The sequence below is a fragment of the Alligator sinensis genome, unplaced genomic scaffold, assembly GCF_000455745.1.
Source record: "Alligator sinensis unplaced genomic scaffold, ASM45574v1 scaffold113_1, whole genome shotgun sequence".
In the NCBI taxonomy this organism is placed as follows: Eukaryota; Metazoa; Chordata; order Crocodylia; family Alligatoridae; genus Alligator; species Alligator sinensis.
In genome coordinates this window covers 157,736-182,619 of record NW_005842918.1, presented here as the reverse complement: position 1 = coordinate 182,619, position 24,884 = coordinate 157,736, and the positions used below count along the sequence as shown (strand labels likewise).

General features: G+C 56.4%; 1 protein-coding gene across 1 annotated transcript; it reads left to right on the top strand.

Annotated features, from left to right (window-relative positions):
- The first annotated feature begins 818 nt into the window (after positions 1-818).
- On the top strand, positions 819-23,005 carry LOC102380701 (IgGFc-binding protein-like). Its single transcript, XM_025192377.1, has 16 exons — positions 819-870; positions 2,261-3,484; positions 6,869-7,043; positions 7,258-8,263; positions 8,345-11,589; positions 12,133-12,730; positions 12,812-13,186; positions 14,196-14,769; positions 15,136-15,731; positions 16,622-17,186; positions 17,866-18,467; positions 19,057-19,630; positions 20,076-20,275; positions 20,646-21,026; positions 21,941-22,229; positions 22,918-23,005. Exons 1-16 carry the CDS (start codon positions 819-821, stop codon positions 22,941-22,943), a joined length of 10,482 nt encoding a protein of 3,493 aa, XP_025048162.1. The 3' UTR covers positions 22,944-23,005.
- The last annotated feature ends 1,879 nt before the right edge of the window (positions 23,006-24,884 follow it).

Here is a 24,884-nt window from a genome sequence, read left to right as displayed (position 1 = left end):
TTGATGGATGGATGGATGGATGGATGGAGGGATGCCTAGCTGTATAGGTGGATGCATGGATGGATGGGTAGACAGGTGGATGGGTGCATGGATAGAGATGGGTGGGTGAGAGGAAGGAAGTTGGTTGGTTGCTGACAGGCAATTACCAGACTAGATGAGGGGAAGCCAACCTGAAGCACATGTGTCAAACAGAACATGGGCAGCCTCTGTGCATGTCACATGGCAGATTAGGGAAGGGACGGGCAGTATGGGGTAGGCAGGGCAGAGAGCAGAGAGCAGAGCAGCAATTGGGGCAGGGAGCGGAAAGCAGAGCAGTGGATGGAGCAGGGAGCAGATAGCAAAGCTGCAGACTAGGCAAGGGAAGGGGATCAGAGCAGCCCTGGCCTGGCCTGGACAAATGGACCCACAGGCCCTTGGGCCTGTAGCTGCCCCCTGGTGGCAGGAGCTGGGGTTCTGGGGACCCAGGCTGTGGAGAGGGCGCCACCCCCATGGACTGCACCATGCAGCCAATCAGCAGGAGGCTCCACCCCCCAGCCCAGGGCAGTGGACAGGCTGCTGCCCAGGGGTGTGTCCCTTACCCCATTGGCCACAGCCACAGCCCTGGAGGCTACAAAAACTGGGGGGACCCAGGCAGGGTGACAGTCAGGCGGCCCCCGCAGGTGAGTGCGAGGCATTTCTGCATAGGATCCCGGACACCTGGGTTCTCTCCCAGCTCTGGGAGGGGAGTGGGGCCTAGGGGGTGAGAACAGGGGGGTCCTGGGAGCCCGGACGCCTGGGTTCCAGCCTCCTTCCCCATTGCTCCCCACTGTGTTGCAGACATGGGGGCTCTCCGGGTGATCCTGCTTGTGGCCTGGCTGGCTCTCCAATGCGGTGAGTTGTGGGGGATCCCGGTCCCTTTTTGGGGGGAGGATTCTGGACCCTTGTCCTCCCAGCCCCCACCTCTCCAATTCCCTGCCCTCCTTGGGGTTGCCATGGGGCTGGCAGAAACTTCTCTTACCTTATTTCCTCATTGATAACATGCTTGCTAATTTCCAGCAGCTCTGGCCGGGGGTGCGTGTTGAACGTGAGATAATATGGTAACTCTTTTATGCCCGTGGAGGTGTTGGGGAGGGGGTCTCCCACCCCATCAGACCTCACGGCCTTTGACCTTGCCTGGCAAGGGGACTAGGATTGGTCAGTGTATCCCATTGGCTGTCCATGAGTTCTCCCCAGTCACCCCAGTCCAAATCAAGATCCAGGCTACTATAGTCCGAGTCACGTCACCTGTTTACATTGGTGTAGTTCATACCATTTTCGGAGGCTGATATAAATGACCCCTCCCGAGAGTGGACAGACAGATGGCCAGCCCAGGACAGGGCCTCGCCCCTCGATGGCACATAGCAGGGGAAAGCCCCTTGCCTTGGCACAGGGTTGCCCCTGAATATGCCCTGGACAGACGGCACCTACTCCAGGGTCAGTTCCAGAGGGGTGGGCACACCTTGATTTTCTCTGGGTTGCTAACCGTTCATCTATCCATCATCCATCTATCCGCATACTCTCTTCCATCCGTTCAGCTATCCATTATCTTTCCATCCACATACTCTCTTCCTTCCATCCATCCATCCTTATACTCTGTTACTATCCTTCTTTCCATCTGTCTTTCCATCCCCGTATTCTCCTCAATCCATCTGTCCATTTATTCCTGTGCTGGCATCCTTCCTTCCTTCCTTCCATCCATCCTTCCATCAATCTATCCACACTATCTCCTTCCAACCATCCATACATTCCTATACACTGTTACTATCCATCCATCCATCTTCATATTCTCTTCCATCCATCCTTCTATCTCCATACTCTCTCCTACCCATCCTTCCATCCATCCATCCCCACACTCACTTCCATCCATCCCCATATTCTCTCCTTGCCAACCATCCATTCCTCCCTCCCTCCCCATATTCCCTTCCTTCCTTCCTTCCTTCCTTCCATGCCCGTATTCTCTTCCACCCATTTTAGCTGGCTATTGCGGCATCAGAGTACGTTCCCCTGGTAGAACTCACTGGTAGAACTGGGGTAGGTCAGTCTATCCTGCCCCTTCCCGCCGAGTTAGCACTGATATAATGGCAGGTTATGCTGGTCTCCTGCGTCCAAGCCCTTCTCCTGGGATGAATTCAGTCTAGGAGCCTGGAGGGCTCAGCTGTGATTCCCAACACACAAGAGAGAAGCTCTGGGAATCTGATGGGTGAGACCACTCATCTGTGGTGCCTCCCATGTGTCCCCACAGGCATGGCCACTGGGGGTCCCCAGGGCAGATACTTCGTCACGGCCTTCCTAGAGAACGGGATGCCAAAAGCCGCCGGGCACTTCAAGCTCTTCCTCATTGGCTACCACGACGCCACATCCGTCACCGTGACCATCCCCAAGTCCAAATTCCAGGAAGTGGTGGCCCTCCATCGGAAGCAGGTGGTGACGGTGCAACTCCCAAGCCATGTACAGATGGTGGGCACCAACATCTTCCCCAGCACCGTGGTAGTCAAGTCCTCCAAGCCGATCTCAGTGATGTCCCTCAACTCCAAGGAGACGTCCACAGAGACTACGATTGTCTACCCCCTGTTTTTCCTGGGGAAAAAATACTTTGTGATCACGCCCACTGGGCACCCCACAGGGTCCTTCCAGGAGTTTGCCGTGGTGGCCTGTCAGCAGGCCACCAATGTGGACATCTACCTCCGTGGCCAGGTGACTTTCAAAGGACAAGTCTACCCCGCTGGCAGCAAGCTCCATGTGTCCCTAAAGCCCTTCCAAACCATCCAGCTCCAGAGCACGAATGACCTCTCGGGCACCAAGGTCCTCTCCCAGAAGCCCGTGGCCGTATTGGCCGGCCACACCTGCATCTGGTCCCACAACCACTGCCAGCATGTGATGGAGCAGTTGCTGCCGGTGAGCCAATGGGGCAAGACCTTTGCCGTGGTGCCCCTCTCCTTCCAGTCCACCCATGCTGTGGCCTTTGTGGTGGCCCACCAAGCCACATTGCTCCAGATACAGGCTGGCCCCAAGCAGAAGATGCTATGGCTACAAGCTGGGGAGGTGAAGAAACTGGCGGTGAAGCTGGCCAAGCCACTGTACCTCACTGCTGATGCTGGGATCCAGGTGATCTTCTACTCCTTGGGGAGTGTCAAGGCTGGGGTTCCCTATGAGCCCTTCCTCTCCCAGGTGCCCGCCCTCCGAAACTATGCCAAGTCCTACTATGTGCTGGGCCGCTTGGGCATCCACAACATGGCCGTCATCATCACCAAGAGCTACGCCACCGGCCAGCTCACCTTTGACCACCAACCCCTGCGCCAGCTGCAGTGGCAACCCATTCCCGGGTCAGGGTATTCGTGGGCGGAGTATCGCTTCAGCCGGAAGCAGAAGGTCCATGTTCTCAAGCACCCTGGTGCCCCCTTCGGTGTCCTCAGTATCGGCATCGCCGACCACATCACCCACGGCACCGTCGCCTTTGCCAACGCCCGTGAGTACCCAAGCGCTGACGGTGGGCAGCCAAAACCACCCCTTCAGTCGGGCTCCCTATTGATCTCCTTCTTGGTTTGTGCCCATTCGCACCCTCTGTCTGTCTGTCTATCTCACTGTTCCTAGGCAGGCTCTGTCTGTCCATCCATCAGTCTCCGTTCTCTGCATCTATCCCTCCATCCCCGCACACTGGTGCTGTTTATCCAGCCTCCCACCACTATTCACTCTAGTTACCTAGTTATCCATCCATCCCCAAACAGAACCTTTATTCATCCATCCATCCATCCATCCATCCATCTATACCCATACACACCCTCTGTCCATCCATCCATCCATCCATCCTTCCCCACACACACCCTTTATTCATCCATCCATCCATCCATACATCCATCCATCCATCCATCCATCCACCTATCTATACCTATACACACCCTCTGTCCATCCATCCATCCATCCATCCTTCCCCACACACACCCTTTATCCATCCATCCATCCATCCATCTCCATTTGGTGACCAAGTCACAAAATGCTTAGATGCAGGGGACAAGGTAAATGTCATCTACCTGGATTTTAAGAAAGCCTTTGATATGGTATCTCATCCTATTCTTGTAAATAAACTGAGCAGCTGTGACTTAGGTGATTACACGGTCAGGTGGGTGGAAAATTGGCTAATGGGATGCACCTAGAAAGTGGTGGTAGACAGGTCGGCATCAACCTGGAAAGATGTGGGCAGTGGAGTTCCCCAAGCTTCGGTCCTTGGACCAGTGCTGTTCAATGTCTTCATCAGTGACGTGGATAAGGGCATGGAGAGCACTCTGTCCAAATTCACAGATGACACCAAATTATGGGGTAAAGTAAACACACTAGCAGGCAGGGAATGAATCCAGGTGGATCTGGACAAATTAGAGAAGTGGGCAGAACAGAATAGGATGTAGTTCAACAAGGACAAATGCAAAGTGCTGCACCTAGGGAGAAGGAGTCACCAGCACACTCACAGGCTGGGGGGTGAACCTCTCAGCAGCACTGTACCAGAAAGGGATCTCAGAGTCATAGTTGACTCCAAGATGAACATGAGTTGTCAATGTGATGAAGTGATCAGTAAGGATAACCACACTTTATCATGCATTAGCAGGTACATCACAAACAGGTCCAGGGTGGTGATACTTCCCCTCTATGCGGCACTGGTGAGGCCATAGTTGGAGTACTGCGTCCAGTTTTGAGCGCCGTACTTCAAGGGGGATGTGGACAACCTGAAGAAGTTTCAAAGGAGGGCCACTTGTATGGTTAGGAGCCTGCAGGTAAGGCCCTACGAGGAGAGATTGAAGGACCTGAATCTCTTCAGCCTCTGCAAGAGAAGGCTGAGAGGGGATCTTGTGGCTGTCTACAAATTCATTGGGGGGGACATCAAGGGATAGGAGATGCTCTGTTTACTAGGGCAACCCTTGGAGTAACTAGAAATAATGGCCACAACTGACAGTGAGCAGATTCAGGCTAGACATCAGGAAGAACTTATTTATGTTAAGGGTGGCCAGAATCTGGAATGGGCTTCCAAGGGAGGTGATGCTCTCCCCTACCTTGATGGTCTTTAAGAGTAAATTGGGCAAGCACCTCGCTGGGTCATCTGACCCCAGTTCTCTTTCCTGCCTGGGGCAGGGGGCCAGACTTGATGATCTGCTGAGGTCCCTTCTGACCCTAATATCTATGAATCTATGATACTGTATTGCTATCCATCATTCTATCTCCATATATTGTTCCCATCCATCCATCCATCCACCCACCCACCCCTCCATCCATCCACCCATCCATCCTCAAACACTGTTGTTATCAATCCATCCATCCCTGTACACCCTCTGTGTGTCTGTGCCCACCCACCCCTTCTGTGTAGCTAGCTCCAGTATTTGTGTCCATCCATCCATACACCTTCTGTGTGTCTGTCCTCATCCACCCCTTCAGCTCTCTGTTTATTCACTTCCATTATCTATCTGTCTGTCTGTCTAGCCATCCCTGATTCAATCGCTCTTTCTACCTATCTGTCTATCCATTCCCACACAGCCCCTCTCTCTCCATCCCTCCCCATATGCTGTTGTTATTCATCTGTCCATCCACCCATCCACCCATCCAGCCACCATTAGTCGCTATCTGTGTACCCATCTGTGTGCCCTCAGTCCTTCCATGTGTGCCCACAAACACCCTTGGTTCATCTATCTATCTATCTATCTATCTATCTATCTATCTATCTATCTATCTATCTATCTATCTATCTATCCCCACATACCCCCTTTTTTCTATATATTTATCAATCCAACCATACATCCCCTTACACTGTTGCCATACATCCAGCTAGCCAGCCAGCCAGCCATTCCCATACACCCTCTTTGTGTCTGTCCCCATCCACCCCTTCTAACCTGCTCTCTACTGGTCTGCCTGTCAATCCATGCCTAATCACACCCTTCATCGATCAATCCATCAGTCTGTCTGTCTGTCTAGTTTGCCATCCCCATGGACACCCTCTGTCTATCCTTCTGTCCATTGCTATTCACCCCTAGGTATCTGTCCATCCCCTAGAGATGTACCTGTAGCAACAGTGTATGGGGATGGATGGATGGATGGATGGGGTGTGGAGATGGAGGGATGGATCTATAACTACAAACACCCTCTATCTATTTTTCTGTTTCTCTATCTATTTCTCTCTCCATCACCACACACCCCATTTATCTGTCCATCCTTCCATCCATCCACCTTCCCTAAGCTACTGCCATCCATCCATCCACCCCAGAGATCTCTGCACTTCTTCATCCATCAGTCCACCCATCCCAGAGATCTCCACACTTCATCCAACCATCCATCCATTCATCCACCCCAGAGATCTCCACATATCTCCATCCATCCATCCATCCATCTGTCCATCCACCCCAAAGATCTCCGTACTTCTCCATCCATCCCGCCATCCCTCCCTCCCTCCCTCCCTCCCCATACTCCCCTCTCTCTCTGTACCTCATTTCTCCTTTCTCCCCTCTTTCTTTTCTCTCCTCTTTTCTCCCTCCCTCCCTCTCCTCCCTCTCTCATTCCCCACTGGATCTTCATGCTGTGGTGGGCAGGACCCCCCAGGCCACAGAAGAACACTCACTACCTCGACCATCATATTCCCCCTCCTCCCCGCACACCCTTCCACCGGCCACCCCCAACCACCTCCCGTGGCCTGACATGGTGGTGGCCAGGCCTAGCAGCCAGCTTTGGATGCAGGCCAGGAGGGTTGCACAGAAATACACCGCCCGCTCCCAGCCTACCACATGTGAGGATTATGCCAGGCCCCCAAAGGGACCAATAGGTCATCATCTTCCCTGGGAAAGGTGGCAATAAAAGCCCCTTCTTCTCCATTTCTCAGCTCCGAAGTCCCAGGGAAGACATGGACGGAGCCTTTGCAGCCACATCCAGTGCTCCAGTGGGCAGAGGTGTGTGGAGAAAGACGGGTACCTGCAGTGTGTGCCAGCCCACGCCAGCTGCAGCGCTGTCCACTGCAGCCATGGGACCGAGTGCCGGATCCTGGGGGGCTACCCCAAGTGCGTCCACCAAAGGCCAGGCTGTAGTGATATCCAGTGCCATAAAGGCACCACATGCCAGATCATCAATGGGTATCCCAAGTGTGTCCACCAGACACCCACGTGCCAGGACAGTCATTGCCACAAGGGTAAAGTGTGCAAGGTAGTGGATGGGCACCACATGCCAGATCATCAATGGGTATCCCAAGTGTGTCCAACGTGCACCCACTTGCAGTAACATCCATTGCCACAAGGACAAAGTGTGCAAGATGGTAGATGGATACCCAAGGTGTGTCTACCAGGCACCCACCTGCCAGGACATCCATTGTCACAAGGGCAAAGCATGCAAGATAGTAGATGGACACCCAAAGTGTATCCACCGAGCACCCACCTGCCTTGACATCCATTGCCACAAGGGTAAAGTGTGCAAGGTAGTGGATGGATACCCGAAGTGTGTCCACCGGGCACCCACCTGCCAGGACGTCCATTGCTACAGGGGTAAAGTGTGCAAGGTAGTGGATGGACACCCAAAGTGTATCCACCGAGCACCCACCTGCCTTGACATCCATTGCCACAAGGGTAAAGTGTGCAAGGTAGTGGATGGATACCCGAAGTGTGTCCACCGGGCACCCACCTGCCAGGACATCTATTGCCATAAAAGTGCCACGTGCCAGATCATCGATGGGTTTCCCAAGTGTGTCCAGCACACACCCACATGTAGTGACATCCATTGCCACGAGGGCAAAGTGTGCAAGATAGTGGATGGGTACCCAAAGTGTGTCCACCGGGCACCCACCTGCCAGGACATCCATTGCCATAAAGGTGCCACGTGCCAGATCATCAATGGGTTTCCCAAGTGTGTCCAGCGCGCACCCACATGTAGTGACATCCATTGCCACAAGGGCAAAGTGTGCAAGGTAGTGGATGGATACCCGAAGTGTGTCCACCGGGCACCCACCTGTCAGGACATCCATTGCTATAAAGGTGCCACGTGCCAGATCATCAATGGGTTTCCCAAGTGTGTCCAGCGCGCACCCACATGTAGTGACATCCATTGCCACAAGGGCAAAGTGTGCAAGGTAGTGGATGGATACCCGAAGTGTGTCCACCGGGCACCCACCTGTCAGGACATCCATTGCTATAAAGGTGCCACGTGCCAGATCATCAATGGGTTTCCCAAGTGTGTCCAGCGCGCACCCACATGTAGTGACATCCATTGCCACAAGGGCAAAGTGTGCAAGGTAGTGGATGGATACCCGAAGTGTGTCCACCGGGCACCCACCTGTCAGGACATCCATTGCTATAAAGGTGCCACGTGCCAGATCATCAATGGGTTTCCCAAGTGTGTCCAGCGCGCACCCACATGTAGTGACATCCATTGCCACAAGGGCAAAGTGTGCAAGGTAGTGGATGGATACCCGAAGTGTGTCCACCGGGCACCCACCTGTCAGGACATCCATTGCTATAAAGGTGCCACGTGCCAGATCATCAATGGGTTTCCCAAGTGTGTCCAGCGCGCACCCACATGTAGTGACATCCATTGCCACAAGGGCAAAGTGTGCAAGGTAGTGGATGGATACCCGAAGTGTGTCCACCGGGCACCCACCTGTCAGGACATCCATTGCTATAAAGGTGCCACGTGCCAGATCATCAATGGGTTTCCCAAGTGTGTCCAGCGCGCACCCACATGTAGTGACATCCATTGCCACAAGGGCAAAGTGTGCAAGGTAGTGGATGGATACCCGAAGTGTGTCCACCGGGCACCCACCTGTCAGGACATCCATTGCTATAAAGGTGCCACGTGCCAGATCATCAATGGGTTTCCCAAGTGTGTCCAGCGCGCACCCACATGTAGTGACATCCATTGCCACAAGGGCAAAGTGTGCAAGGTAGTGGATGGATACCCGAAGTGTGTCCACCGGGCACCCACCTGTCAGGACATCCATTGCTATAAAGGTGCCACGTGCCAGATCATCAATGGGTTTCCCAAGTGTGTCCAGCGCGCACCCACATGTAGTGACATCCATTGCCACAAGGGCAAAGTGTGCAAGGTAGTGGATGGATACCCGAAGTGTGTCCACCGGGCACCCACCTGTCAGGACATCCATTGCTATAAAGGTGCCACGTGCCAGATCATCAATGGGTTTCCCAAGTGTGTCCAGCGCGCACCCACATGTAGTGACATCCATTGCCACAAGGGCAAAGTGTGCAAGATAGTGGATGGGTACCCAAAGTGTGTCCACCGGGCACCCACCTGCCAGGACATCCATTGCCATAAAGGTGCTACGTGCCATATCATTGATGGGTTTCCCAAGTGTGTCCAGCGCACACCCACATGTAGTGACATCCATTGTCACAAGGGCAAAGTGTGCAAGGTAGTGGATGGGTACCCGAAATGTATCCACCGGGCACCCACATGCAGTGATATCCACTGCCACAAAGGTGCTGTGTGCCAGATCATTGATGGATTTCCCAAGTGTGTCCAGCGCACACCCACATGTAGTGACATCCATTGCCACAAGGGCACTGTGTGCAAGGTAGTGGATGGGTACCCTAAGTGTGTCCACCGTAGGCCCACTTGTAATGACATCTATTGCCATAAAGGCACCGTGTGCCAGATCATTGATGGATTCCCCAAGTGTACCCAACGTGTGCCCACCTGCAGTGACATTATTTGTCACAAGGGCACTGTGTGCAAGGTAGTGGATGGGTACCCAAAGTGCATCCACCGTAGGCCCACTTGCAATGACATCTACTGCCATAAAGGCGCCGTGTGCCAGATTACCGATGGGTTCCCCAGGTGCATCCAACATGTGCCCACCTGCAGTGACATCTATTGCCACAAGGACACCATTTGCAAGGTAGTTCATGGATATCCAAAGTGTGTCCGTGTGCCCACCTGCAGTGACATGCACTGCTATAAAGGCACTGTGTGCCAAATTATTGATGGTTTCCCCAAGTGTATTCAGCATGTGCCCACCTGCAGTGACATCTATTGCCACAAAGGCACCATATGTCAGATCATCAATGGATTCCCTAAGTGTGTCCAGCGTGTGCCCACATGCAGTGACATCTTTTGCCATAAAGGTACCATGTGCCAGATTGTGGGTGGAATCCCAAAGTGCATCCTACGTGTACCCACCTGCAGTGACATCTATTGCCACAAAGGCACCATGTGCCAGATCATTGATGGAGTCCCCAAGTGTGTCCAGCGTGTACCCACCTGCAGTGACATCTATTGCCACAAAGGCACCATCTGCCAGGTCATTGATGGATTCCCCAAATGCGTCCAGCGTGTGCCCACCTGCAGCGACATCCATTGCCATAAAGGTACCGTGTGCCAGATTGTGGGTGGAATCCCCAAGTGCGTCCCACGTGTGCCCACCTGCAGTGACATCTATTGCCACAAAGGCACCATCTGCCAGATCATTGATGGATTCCCCAAGTGTGTCCAGCATGTGCCCACCTGCAGTGACATTCATTGCCATAAAGGTACCGCGTGCCGGATTGTGGGTGGAATCCCCAAGTGTATCCAACGTGTTCCCACCTGCAGAGACATCTACTGTCACCAGGGCACCGTGTGCCAGGTCATTGATGGCTTCCCCAAATGCGTACAGCATATGCCCACCTGCCGCGACATCCAGTGCCATAAAGGCACCGTGTGCCAGATCATCGATGGATTCCCCAAGTGTTCCTCCACCCCGCATCCCTGCCTCCACTTCCCCTGCCCGGCAGGTGCTGCCTGTGGGCTGGTCCAGGGCCAGCCCACCTGCGTGCCATCATCATCCTGCCACCAGTTCCAGTGCAAGGGTGGCACCATGTGCAAGGTGGTAGATGGGGCTCCCCGGTGCCTCCCACCGCTGACGTGCCGCCACGTGCACTGCAAGGACCGGCGCGTGTGTAAGGTGGTACACGGCTGGCCCAAGTGTGTGCACATGTTCCGGTCAGCCCCACTGCCACCACCGTCTTGTGCAGCAATCCTTTGTATTCTGGGCACCACGTGCCAGGTCCTCAATGGCATGCCCACATGTGTGCCCCATACCCAGCCCTGCCATGGGATCCACTGCCCAGTGGGCACTGTGTGCCGGGTCTTGGACGGCATCCCCCAGTGCATTTCTCAGAAGCCCTCATGCCACGGGATCCACTGTGGGGCGGGCACCAAGTGTCAAGTGGTGGATGGGGTCCCCACCTGCGTGCCCCCTGTGCCTCCCTGCCATGGCGTGAAGTGTGAGGATGGCAGCGTGTGCCGCACAGTGAATGGACAGCCCAAGTGTGTGCCCCCTACACCTTCCTGCCATAGAGTCCAGTGCAGGATGGGAAGCAAGTGCCAGCTGGTGGATGGGGTCCCCACCTGCGTGCCACGCATGCCCTCATGCTATGGTGTCCAGTGCCAGGCTGGCTCCAAATGCAAGGTTTTGCATGGTGTGCCCATGTGTGTGCCCCATGTCCCTTCATGCCATGGTTTCCCATGCCAGACTGGCTCCAAGTGCAAGGTGGTGAATGGCGTGCCCACATGTGTGCCCCACATCCCCTCATGCCATGGTTTCCCATGCCAGACTGGCTCCAAGTGTAGGGTGGTCAATGGCGTGCCCACATGTGTGCCCCATGTCCCCTTGTGCCATGGTTTCCCGTGCCAGACTGGTTCCAAGTGCAAGGTGATAAATGGCGTGCCCACATGTGTGCCCCATGTCTCCTCCTGCCACAGGGTCCAGTGCCAGGCTGGCTCCACATGCAAGATTTTGCATGGGATGCCCACATGTGTGCCCCATATCTCCTCCTGTCATGGTGTCCAGTGCGAACAGGGCAGCACATGCAAGGTGGTGAATGATGTGCCCACGTGTATACCCCATGTCTCATCCTGCCACAGCATCCACTGCCATGAGAGCACTACATGCAAGATTTTGCATGGTGTGCCCACATGCGTACCCCACGTCTCTTCCTGTCATGGGGTCCCGTGCCAAGCTGGATCCAAATGCAAGATGGTGAATGACGTACCCACATGCATGCCTCATGTCCCCTCCTGCCATGGCATCCCATGCCAGGCCGGCTCCAAGTGCAAGGTTTTGCATGGCGTGCCCATGTGTGTTCCCCATGCTATGCCCTGCCACAGGATTCACTGCCCAGAAAGCACCACATGCCAAGTCGTGCGTGGCGCACCCCGGTGTGTGCCCCACAAGCCATCCTGCCATGGGGTCCAGTGCAGGGAGGGCACCAAGTGTCAAGTGGTGGATGGGGTCCCCATGTGTGTGCCCCCCGTGCCTCCTTGCTATGGTGTTCAGTGCCAGGCTGGCTCCAAGTGCAAGGTGGTGAATGGCATGCCCAAGTGTGTGCCCCATGTCTCCTCCTGTCATGGTGTCCAATGCCAGGCTGGCTCCAAGTGCAAGGTGGTGAGTGGTGTGCCCACATGTGTGCCCCACATCTCCTCCTGTCACAGCATCCAGTGCCACGCTGGTTCCACATGCAAGATTTTGCATGAAGTGCCCACGTGCGTGCCCCATGTCCCCTTGTGCCACACTGTCCAATGCCAGGCCGGCTCCAAGTGCAAGGTGCTGAACGGCGTGCCCACATGTGTGCCCCACATCCCCTCATGCCACAGCATCCACTGTCAGGATGGCACCACATGCCGCCTCGTGAATGGCTGGCCCCGGTGCCTCCCGAACAAACCCTCGTGCCAGGGCGTGGCCTGCCAGGCAGGCACCAAGTGCCAAGTGGTGGATGGGGTGCCCACATGTGTGCCCCACCTGCCCCCCTGCCACGGTGTCCAGTGCCCCATGGGCAAGTTGTGCAAGGTGGTGAACGGGGCACCCAAGTGCGTGCACCTGGCACCCTCATGCGACGGGATCTTGTGCAGAGTGGGCTCCACATGCAAACTCATAAACAGACTGCCCACGTGCGTCCCTGTGACCCGGGCGCAGCCTGTGTGCTGGGCTTCTGGGCACCCACACTACCACACCTTCGACGGGCGCAGCTACGACTTCCAGGGCACCTGCACCTACACGCTGGTGAAGCCGTGTGCCGGCACCACGGCCAAGCTGCCCTCCTTCCACATCAAGGCCAAGAGCCAGCGGTGCGGTCAGAGCCACGTGTCCTTCGTGAGCCAGGTCACCCTGCTCCTCTATGGCTACGAGATCACCATGGTCAAGTACGAGTATGGACTCGTCCGGGTAAGGGCCTGCGCCCGCGCGGGGAGAGAACACAGGCGTCCGGGTTCCTGATCCCCTTCACCCCCACCCGCCACTGCCCTTCCAGAGCTGGAGGGGAGTCACGTGTCCAGGCTTCCACCGCTCCTGCTCTCACGCACCAGACCTAGCTCCTCTCCCAGAGCTAGGGGAGGACCCAGGCATCCGGGCTCCCAGCCTCCATTCTCTGACCCACCAGGCCCCAGTCCCTTCCAGAGCAGGAGAGGACCCAGGCCCATTTGCCCAGTTTGCCCTGGGGCAGGTCCACGTGTCCTGTCTGGTTTCACGTCATGGCGGGTTGGGTGGTTCTGCCCAGAGGCTGGACAGTGGGTTGCTCTGGGATGGGTTGGATGGGGCTGATCCTGCCTCAGGCACAGGACTCGGCTCTATGGGACATCTGGAGGTCCCTTTCAACCCTGCTTCTCTATGACTCTACAACTATGACTCTATGACCTCTGAAAGTCCCTTCCAGCCCCTGCTGCTCTATGACCTCTGGAGGTCCCTTCCAACCCTACTTCTCTATGACTATGACTATGACTCTATGACCTCTGGAGAGCCCTTCTAGCCCTACTTCTCCATGACTCTATGACTATGACTCTATGACCTCTGGAAGTCCCTTTCAACCCTACGTCTCTAGGACCTCTGGACGTCCCTTCCAATCCCACTTCTCTATGACTATGACTCTATGACCTCTGCAGCCCTGTTTCTCTATAACTAAAACTCCATGGCCTCTGAAAGTCCCTTCTAGCCCTACTTCTGTATGAGTCTGAATCTATGACCCTGGAGGTCCCTGCCAGCCCTACTTCTCTACGATGATGGCTCTATGAGCTGTAGAGGCCCCTTTCCAGCCCTACTTCTCCATGACTGTATGACCTCTGGAGGTCCCTTCCAGCCCAACTACTCTATGATGTCTATGATGTCTATGCTAAGTATTTTAAGATTTTCAGGAGCATCTGTAACATTTCCGGCCAACTCTGCTCTCACCCATCCCCAGGTAAACAAGCAAAAGACGCGGCTGCCCATCTCCCTGAAGCATAACAAGCTGTGCCTCCACCACCGGGGTGGACAGCTGGTGGTGGAGACCCGTTTTGGCCTGAAGATCTACTATGACTGGAACTACTACCTGGTGGTCAAGGTGACAAAGGCCTTCCACGGTATGCTATGCGGCCTGTGCGGCAACAACAATGGTGATCCCAGCGATGACTTCTTGACCTCCTCTGGCAGCTTAGCTGTTAGCCCTGTGGCCTTTGGCAAGAGCTGGAAGGTGGACGATGGTGACAACCACTGCCAGCACGGTTGCCATGGCAAATGCAAGGGGTGTTCCCCGAAACTGGTGAAGCGCTACGGGGGGGTGGGCTACTGCGGGCTCATCAAGAAGGCCCCCAATGGGCCCTTCCGGCAGTGCCATGCCCGTGTGGCCCCCAAGCCCTACCTGGCTGACTGCATCGCTGACCTGTGCACCTACGATGGCTACAAACAGATCCTGTGCCGGGCACTGAAGACGTACGCGGATGCCTGCCAGAGAGAAGGTGCCCTGGTGCACAACTGGAGGAAGCATGCTGGTTGTCGTAAGTACTGGCAGCCATGTTAGGCGGTGGGCAGGGTGGGGGGACCCAGATAGATAGATAGATAGCTAGATAGAGTGGGGTATGGGGACAGAAAATAAGGGATCATCTGTCCATCCATCTGTCCATTGCATGGATGGATGGATAGATGGGCACACCCCAACTGCATGTGTATGCATGCACAAATGTGTTACACCCTCCCCCCCCACACCACGGGCCACCTCCAGCCTGCACCCACCTACATGCCCCCTTTCCTCAGCAATGCCAGGCGTGTGTGTCCTTGCCCCCCATTCTGCCACCAGCTGAGGGCAATTCCCCTCCCCCACCCATATCTGACCCCTCTCCTCCAACTCTCCCTCTTCCCTGCAGCCATGCCCTGCCCGGAGAACAGCCACTATGTGGCCTGCGGCTCAGCCTGCCCTCTCACCTGCAAGAACTTCATCATCCCAGAGAAATGCCGCCTGCCCTGTGTGGAGACATGCCAGTGTAAACCGGGCTACGTGCTGGATGGGGGCCAGTGCATCCCCAAGGAGCGCTGTGGCTGTGCCCACAAAGGCCGTCTCTATGCCCCGGGTGAGCGGTTCTGGGCAGACGACAGATGCCAGCAGGCATGCAAGTGCAACGCGGGTACCCGGAAGGTGACATGCCAGGATGCACGGTGCAAGGAGAGCGAGGAGTGTGGCGTGACAGGCGGTGTGCGTGGCTGCTACCCAACACGCTATGGGACTTGCGCGGCTGTGGGTGAGACCCACTATGTCACCTTCGACGGGCTGCACTATGACTTCTTGGGTACCTGCGTGTACTTGCTGGCCAAGCTGTGCCACCGCTCCAAGGGGCTGCTGCCCTTCCAGGTGCTGGTGCAGAGGGAGCAGCCGAGTGGCAAGGAGGGCGGCGGTGCCACCAAGGTGGTGGAGATCAAGGTCTACGGGGTGGAGATCACGCTGGCGGCGCATGGGCGCGTCAAGGTGAGGCCACAGGGAGTCGGGCAGGGATGGGGGGGCTTCACATGCCAGTCATCTGTCCGTCCATGTGTCCATCCACCTGTCCATTGCATGCACAGTCCTTCCTTCCTTCCTTCCATTACAGACACACTCCATCCATCCATCCAGCTGTCCATGCAGCCATCCTCATACACAGCCCTTTCTCCACCAGCCCACCCACCCACCCACCCACCCTATGTAGACTTTGTTCATCTGCCGACCTGTCCATCCAGCCATTCCCATACACAGTCCTTCATCCACAACCCAGCTAACCAACCAGCCAGCCATGCCATACACGCTTGCTTGCTTTCTTCCTTCCTTCCATTGCAAACACACTCTATCCCTCCATCCATCCACACATCCATTGCATGTAGACTCCGTCCACCCATCCGTATATCCATCACATACACGGTCCATCCATTCATCTGTTATGTACACAATCCATCCACCCACCATCCATCCACCCCTATTTTGCATGCACACTCCTAAATAAGTGCTGAGTAACTCCTGAGTATGTAGTAACCCCAGAGTAATGAGTAACCCCTGAGTAAGCAGCCAGTAACCCCAAAGTAAGCAGTGAATAACCTCAGAGTAACCCCCAAGTAAGCATTGAGTAACCCCCAAGTAAGCCAGTAATGCAGGTGACCCCGAAGTAGCACCTAACCCCTAAGTAAGCAGCAAGTAACCGCAGAGTAACCCCCAAGTAAGCAGCTAATAACCCCTGAGTAAGCAGGGGGTAACAACTGAATGTGGAGGCAGGGGGGGATCCCCAAGCACATCCTGAGCAACTGCTGAGTAAGGAGGGGGCGAGTAAGCCATAAGGACCACCCCGCCACACCCTGCTACTGACACCCGTTCTCCCTCCCCCTCCACAGCTTAACGGCCTATACATCCACCTGCCCTACTCCATCGAAAACAACAAGATCTCCATCCACTACCGGGGCTGGGACGTGGTGGTGAAGACGGACTTCCGCCTGACCGTGGCCTTTGACGGCAGGAACCATGTGCGGGTGACCTTGCCCAGCACCTATGCGGGCACTGTGTGCGGCCTCTGCGGTAACTTCAATGGGAAGAAGCAGGACGACTTCACAGTGCGCGGGGGGCTCCGGGCCACCTCCCCCGCCACCCTGGGCCGCAGCTGGAAGGTCCGGGACATCCCCGGCTGCGTGGAGGGGGAGAAGGCTGCCTGTAAGGACATGTTCCAGATGGAGCGGCAGCAACGGCAGGAGCAGAAAGTGTGCGGGGTCCTACTGAACCCCAACGGGCCTTTCCGGGGCTGCCACAACCAGGTGCCCCCCGAGGGCTACTTCAAGGACTGTGTCTTTGACCACTGCTCCAAGAAGAGCCTAGCCGTGGTGTGCAACGTCCTGGCTGGCTACGCCGCCACCTGCCAGGCTGCCAGCGCCCCCATCCAGCCCTGGAGGACCAAGAATTTCTGCCGTGAGTGATCCCCCTGGGTGGAGGCCCCCCAGCCCTGTCCCCATGGACCCCCAATCCTTTCTCTACCCATCCTCAATGGGGATGGATGAATGGATGGATTCTAAGGAGCCTGGAGACCCCTGGCCCTGTCCCCTCCTCCTCAGTCCCAATGTATGCCAAGGCATCTGGGGACCCAGGCCCAAGCCCTGCCCTCAGACCCCCCCAACCCCAACCTTCATCTTAACCCAACCCGCAGCCCCAACTCCTAGCTCGCACCTTAACCTTCACCTGGCTATGGACACCTAGCCCCAGGGCACCTGAAGATCCCAACCCCCCAGGCCTTGGGGGCCCTGTCTCCTCACCTGACCTCCCCATCCCACAATCCCAATGCTGACCCTATGGAGAACACAGCCCCCAAGTCCTCACACATGTCCTCGGACCCCCTAGATGCTGCCCCCAACCCTAAGCCACTGCACCCATCGCCAGGGAGCCTGAAGATCCCAGCCCCACAGTGACCCCAGCCCTAACCCAATCACCAGCCCCCTACCACACTAACCCAACTGTATAACCCACTCTGGTCCTAGCAACCATAGGCATTCAAACCTGGGGCGGTCGCAGCAGCACCCCGGGTTCAAATACCTGTAGTCCTAACGCCTGTTCTTACATTCATAACACTCCCCCTGGCCTTCCCTCACTGCAGGACCATCCTGCCCTAAGAACAGCCACTACGAGGTGTGTGCCCGAGGATGTCCGGCCACCTGCCGCAGCCTCTACTCCCCAGCCCAGTGCCCCACCAAGTGCCGCGAGGGCTGCGTGTGCGACTCAGGCTTCGTGCTCAGCGGCCAGCAGTGCGTGCCCATGTCCCAGTGTGGCTGCGTCTACCGGGGTTTCTACTACAAGCCGGGAGAGTCCTTCTACCCCAGTGGGTTCTGCAAGGAACGGTGTCATTGCCAAGCTGGGGGCATCGTGCATTGCCGGGAGTTCTCCTGCGGCCCCAACGAAGAATGCCGGGTGGTGGACGGCATCCAGAAGTGCCACCCCGTGGTGCCCAAGGTGGGCACATGCCAGGCCAATGGGGACCCTCACTACCTCAACTTTGATGGCTATTCCTTTGACTTCCAAGGCAATTGCACCTACGTGTTGGCCCAGAGCTGTGCCCGGAAGGGCTACCTGCCCGCCTTCACCATCAAAGCCCAGAACCAGCGGCTGGGCAAGACCCAAGCAGCCACCACTAAGACGGTCTCTGTCAAGGTCTACAAGCATGTCTTCAGTCTTCTTCGAGGGCGCAAAGGCATCATTGTGGTATGGGGCACCAGGAACTAGGGCAGGGCTTGGGAGTTGGGGGGTAGTGAAGGTGTCTTACATAGCCAGGGGGAGGAAGAGAGGGTGAAGGGGTGGAGACAGCAGAGCAGGAAGTGGGGAGATGAAGGATAGATGGGTAGGAGGAAGATAAGTGGGATGGGTGGATGGATGGATGAATGGATGTCAACATGAGTGATTGAGGAAATATGAACAGACAGACAGGTGGGTGGTTGGATGGGCATATGGATGAATGTGAACAGGAGTGGATGGACAGATGGATGCAGAAGGGGTAGATGGAAAATGGGAAGAAGAGAAAGAATGAACAGGAGTGGATGGATGTCAATGGGACAGGGAAGAAGGATGGATGTGAAAGGGGAGATAGATGGAGAGATGTGGGAAGGAGTGGATGGATGGATGGATGGATGGATGGATGGATGCTGTGAACAAGAGAAGATGTCTATCTGGACAGCTGGACATGAAGGGACATGGACAAGTGGACTAACATATGGGGTCCTGGGGCCCCATCTTGACCAGGGACAACCCCCAGCCCTGGCACCCTCTCATCCTTTCCCTCCCCACCCCCAACTAGGTGGATGGCGTGGCCTTCCAGCTCCCCCTCTGTCTGGAGGGGGGCAACGTGTGTGCCTTCTGCCATGGGGCCACAGCGGTGATACGGACAGACTTCGGGCTCAGCGTGACCTTCGACCTCTGGTACCACCTGGCCGTGCGGGTGCCCCAGGCCTACCGCCAGCAGATGTGCGGCCTGTGCGGCAACTACAATGGGCACCGCGCTGATGACTTTGTCAAGCCCGATGGCCGCCCTGCCCGCAACCTCCGGGATTTCGGGGCTTCCTGGAAGGTGCCAGTGCCTGGCATGACCTGCAATGACGGCTGTGCAGGCTTAGTGTGTCCAGCCTGCCATGAGTCTCGCAAGGTCAACTATGTCCATAGCAAGCACTGCGAGATCCTGCGGGCCCGTTATGGGCCCTTCAGCGCCTGCTACTCCACCCTCAACCCCACCATCTTCTTCAACAACTGCGTCCATGATCTCTGCAAGACCACAGGGGACCGGCGTGTGCTCTGCCGGGCCATCCACGCCTATGTGGCCTCCTGTCAGGCTGCCGGCATCAAGATCAAGGCCTGGAGGACCAACAAGTTCTGCCGTGAGTGGGGCCTGTGAGCTGCTGGGTGGAGGGAGGTGTCTGGCTATCCATCAGCTCCACCCTTCTGTGCGGGGTTGGGTGAGAGGTATCTGTGTCCTTCCCTGTGTCCATGTGAGTCTCATCCATCCATCCACCGCATACACGCTCCATCCATCCATCCATCCATCCATCCACCCACAGTATCTCCATTCACCCATCCATCAATCCATTCACCATCCATCACATATATGGCATCCATCCATCCATCCTTCCATCCTTCCATCATCCATAAGCCCTTCTACCTACAGTATTTCCATCCAGCCATCCATCAACTCGTCCACCGATCCATCACATGTCTGGCATGCATCCATCCATCCATCCATTCACATCCTCTCGTTACCACTCCTCCCACATCCTCTCCCCCTCCACTAACCCCAGCCCCTCCTTCCTCTCCCTTTCCCTGCAGCCATGAGGTGTCCGGCCAACAGCCACTACTCCCTGTGTGCCAACCCCTGCTCCAGCGGCTGCAAGGCCGTGGCCAAAATCACCCAGTGCCCCAAGACCTGCGCTGAGGGCTGCCAGTGCAACAAAGGCTATGTCCAGGTGGGCCATGCCTGCATCCCCCTCCAGCACTGCCGCTGCTTCCACCAGGGACGCTACTACAAGGTGAGGCCATGGTCGGGTGCAGGAGGGGCCACAGCAGCCCCAGCATGGGGGCACCAAGGGGTGGCATGGCATGGGGAGTGAAGTGGGATGGATGGATGGATGGATGGATGGATGTCTGTGTACACGGATGAGTGGAAGAGTCGGTGGAAAGATGGATAAAGAGCTATGGATGGATGGGTGGAGGTGCTGCTTTGAAAGCAGAAAAAATCCAACTTTCCATCTTGAGCTCATGGTAGAACCCAGGCATCCGGGTTCCCAACCCCACCTGCTGTAACCCCTCCAACCCCCATGCCCTGCCCCCAACCCCCCACCCGGAGCCAGGAAAGAACCCGGGTGCCCTGACCGGCCCTCCATCTTTCTCTCCCGGCAGCCCAGAGAGACAGTGATCACAGCCCACTGCCGGCAGCAGTGCTCATGCAGCCTGCAGACAGGCATGACATGCCGGCCTTTTCAGTGCCCGGCGGGGGCCTCGTGCCAGCTAAGCAGTGGGCGCTGGGGCTGTGTGAAGCGGGATGGCCTGTGCTCCATCACCCGTGGCGACATCTTTACCACCTTTGATGGCATCTCCGGCAAGATGCCCCCAGACGGCGTTTATGAGATCTCCTCACTGCTCAGCACCAAGAACAAGGAGTGGTTCCGGGTGGTGGTGGACATCCAGGGATGTCACAAGTGCCCAAGCTCCCGCATCACCACAGTGACCATCTTCTTCCACCAGCTCACCATCCTGGTCCAGCGAGATGGCAAGGTCTTGGTAAGAAGTCAGCGGAGATGGTCCATCCACCCACCTATCCATCACATGTACAGCATCCACCCATCCATCATATCTACTAGCATCCATTAACCTTCCCACTCATCCTCCCATTCAACCATCTCTCCACCTCTCCGTTTCTTGTTCCTAACACATCCATGCGCAGCACCTCAACTGTCCATCAATCCACCTGTCCACCCACCTGTCCATCTGCTGGGCTTATGGCGTCCATCCGTCTGCTTAGCCATAGGCCCATCCCTCATTCCTAACATAGCTATATGTAACACCTCTAATGTCCATTTGTCTGTCCATCCATCCATCCATCCATCCACCTACCTATCTACCTCTATACATGCACCTATCCACCCACCCATCCATCCATCAAATGGACTCATCCACCCCTTCATCCCTTGCATGTACCTGCCTCCACCTGCAGCACCCACATGTCTGTGTCCATCTGCCTGCCCAGTGCCTCGCCCCCTAAATCCACCCACCAGATCTGCCTGCCCTGGGTCTCAGGGCATCTCCTGGCTGTGACTTTGACCCCATGGCAAGGCTCAATGTCTCCTGGCTGTGACCTCAGGTCTGGGGGAATCCCAGGGTCTCCCGGCAGTGACCTCAACCCCAGGGGGGTCTCCCAGCCATGACCTCAGCCCTGAGTGGGTGTCCCAGCCTTGATCTCATCCTCAGGGACATCTCCCATCCATGACCTCAGCCCCAGGGGGGTCTTCCACCTGTGACCTCATCCCCAGGGAGGTCTCACAGCCATGACCTCAGCCCTGAGCAGGTGTCCCAGCCTTGACCTCAACCTCAGGGACATCTCCCAGCCATGACCTTATCCCCCAGAGCATCTCCCAGCCATGACCTCATCCCCAGGGGGGTCTCTGGAACATGACCCCATCCCCTTGCTCCTGCAGGTGAACGGGCATGTGGTGCAGCTGCCAGCTCAGCCCTCGGCAGCAGTATCAGTGAAGCTGGCCCAGGACAAAGTGACGGTGGCCCAGGGCAAGGCGCTGCGGGTGCAACTGAGCCGCGGTGGGGATGTGCGGGTGGTGGCTTCAGGGCACCTGGCCAGGAAGCTCTCAGGGGCCTGTGGCAGCTTCAATGGCAACCGCGCTGATGACCTGCGCCTGCCCGATGGCACCGTGGCCCATAGCGTGAGCGAGCTAGTCGGCTACTGGCGCTTCACCGAGACCGTCGTGCATGGTACGGCTCCCATGTGACCCTTCTGCAGCTGCGCGGGAGCCAGAACCCCCTGCTCTCACCCCCAGCCCCCAGTGGTGGGATAGAATGTGTGTGTGTGTGTGTGTGTGTGTGTGTGATATGCCTGGGTTGTGTTTGGCGGTATGTGTGTCCTTGAGACCTGGGTTGTGTGTCTGTGTGTTAGGTGCCTGGGTTGTATATGTGTGCTTGTTTGTCTGAGTTTACATGTGTGTGTCCCAGATGCCTTGTGTGTGTGTGTGTCCCGGACACCTAGGGGGGTGGTGTGCACCTGGACACCTAGGTTCTGTGTGTGTGTCCGTGTGTGTGACTGTGTGCCCATCCCAGACAGCTGGGTTTGTGTGTGGGTGCGTGTACGCATGTGTGTATATCTGGGGCTTGCATTCCCTGTCCTGAGCAGCAGATGGCAGCAGAAGCCGAGCTGTGATTATGTGTATGTGCATGCGTGTGTGTGTTGTACACCTGGGTTGTGTATGTGTACGTGTGTGTCTGAATGTGTGTGCATATGTCCTAGATGCCTGTGTTCTGTGTGTGTTTGTATGTGTGCATATCCTGTACGCGCACGCACGTGTGTGTGTGTGTGTGTGTGTGTGTGTGTCCCAGACACCTGGGTTCGCTGTGTATACCCCATGTACCCCGCAGGGACCTGATTGTTTTCTCTCCCTCTTTCCAGGGGACAACAAGGACAAGAAGGACTGACCAGGCCCCAGCACACGGACCCCCCCAGCCTCCAAGACCCCCCTCCCCGCCTGAGACTCCCCTTCCCCTCCATCATGACTTTGCCTCAGTTTCCCCTGAGGCCTTCTGGTCTCCAAGGGTTATTTATATGTGGCTTCTGGTGTGCAGCCAGCTCTGGGGTGGAACAACTGCATTGAATGCTACAGAAGCTGGAGGCAGTGCTTGGGGCTGAGATGCAGCCAGTTTGGGTGTGACAGTTGGGGAATGGCAGCATATAATACCCCACTGCAAGGGCTCTTTTAGTGCCCAGATGCAGCCAGCTCAGGGGTGGAGCAGCTGAGGAACAGCAGCATATAACACCCCATAGCAAAGGATCCTCTAGTGCTCAGATGCAGCCAGCTCTGGGGTGGAACAGCTGGGGAATGGCCACATCTAACGCTTCAAGTAGAGAAGTGGGTCTTGCTTGATGCTGAGATGCAGCCAGCTCTGGAGCAGAACTGCTGGGGAACAGCTGCATATAACAGCCCATAGCAAGGGCTCTTCTAGTGCCCAGATGCAGCCAGCTCAGGGGTGGAGCAGCTGAGGAACAGCAGCATATAACACCCCATAGCAAGGCCTCCTTTAGTGCCCAGATGCAGCCAGTGCTGGGGTGGAGCAGCTGGGGAACAGCCGCATATAACACTTCAAATGGGGAGGGGGGTGTTGCTTGGGGCTGGGATGCAGCCAGCTCTGTGGTGTGACAGCTGAGCACCGGCTGCATATAACAGTGGGGGGGTGGGGGCCCTCTTAACTGGTGATGGGATGTAGCTAGCTCTGGGGTGGAGCAGCTGGGGACCAGCAGCATGTAACGCTACACTGTGGGGGTGGGGATTTCCTGGTGATGGGATGCAGCCAGCGCTGGGGTGGGGAATGGTGGCATATAACACTGTCCTGGGAGGGGGCTCCCCTGTGCTGGGATGAAGCCAGCTCTGGGGTGGGACTTTGGGATGGGAAGGTGGAAAACGGCTTCGGAGACTGTGAATCAATAAAACGCTTATGGCAAAGGCTGCTGCAGTGTCAGAGCGGTTGTGTGAAAATGTGGAACGCACAAACACACAAAACCCAGGCATCCAGGACACACACAACTCCCAGGTGTCTGTGATGTATGCACACACACACACATATACACACAACAAAACCCAGGCATCCAGGGCACAGAGGGAACCCAGGTGTCCTGGACACACACACACAAAGAAACCAGGAGTCCAGGACATACACATACAGTAGCCAGGTGTCTGGGATGCACAGATGCACACACACACAGATGTCCAGGGCATGTACACACACACACACACACAAAACCCAGGTGTCTGGGACACACACGCACAGTACTCAGGTGTCTGGCATGAACAGACGCGCACACACACACACACACACAGAACCTAGGATACCCCCCCCATCCAAGGGCCTCAGGGTGGGGCCCCTCTCACACCTGCCTTTCCTAATGCACCCAAGGGCTTTGGGCTCCGTGCCCCCATGGATGTCCCTGGGCACAGCTTGGGTCCTTCCCTACAGCCGCTCCCAGCCTCGTTGGCCCCCCAGGACCCTTCATTATTACTCCTGGTCCCCTCCGAAAATGCCCTGCCCTTGTCACACATTACACTTAGTGTGCACCACATGCCAATTACCACCAGCATGAGCCCAGGGCAAAGCCCCATGGTGCCACAATGGCCCCCTATACCCCGGGAACAGCCCTTGGTCATGGCATTTCCAGGGCATGCAGGAATCCCTCTCCATCCCCACATGCAATTAATATAATGTATGCCAGGTATTACGAGGCCCATGCAATCCAAACCCCAGACTTCAGGTCCTGCTCCGCTGCCCCAGGCCCAGCTCAGCCCTTGGCCTGCCCCAGTCGGTCTCTCAGGTGCTCCCCTGTGGGGAGGTGACAGTCCCACCCCAGCCCTGCCCGTGCCCCTCACT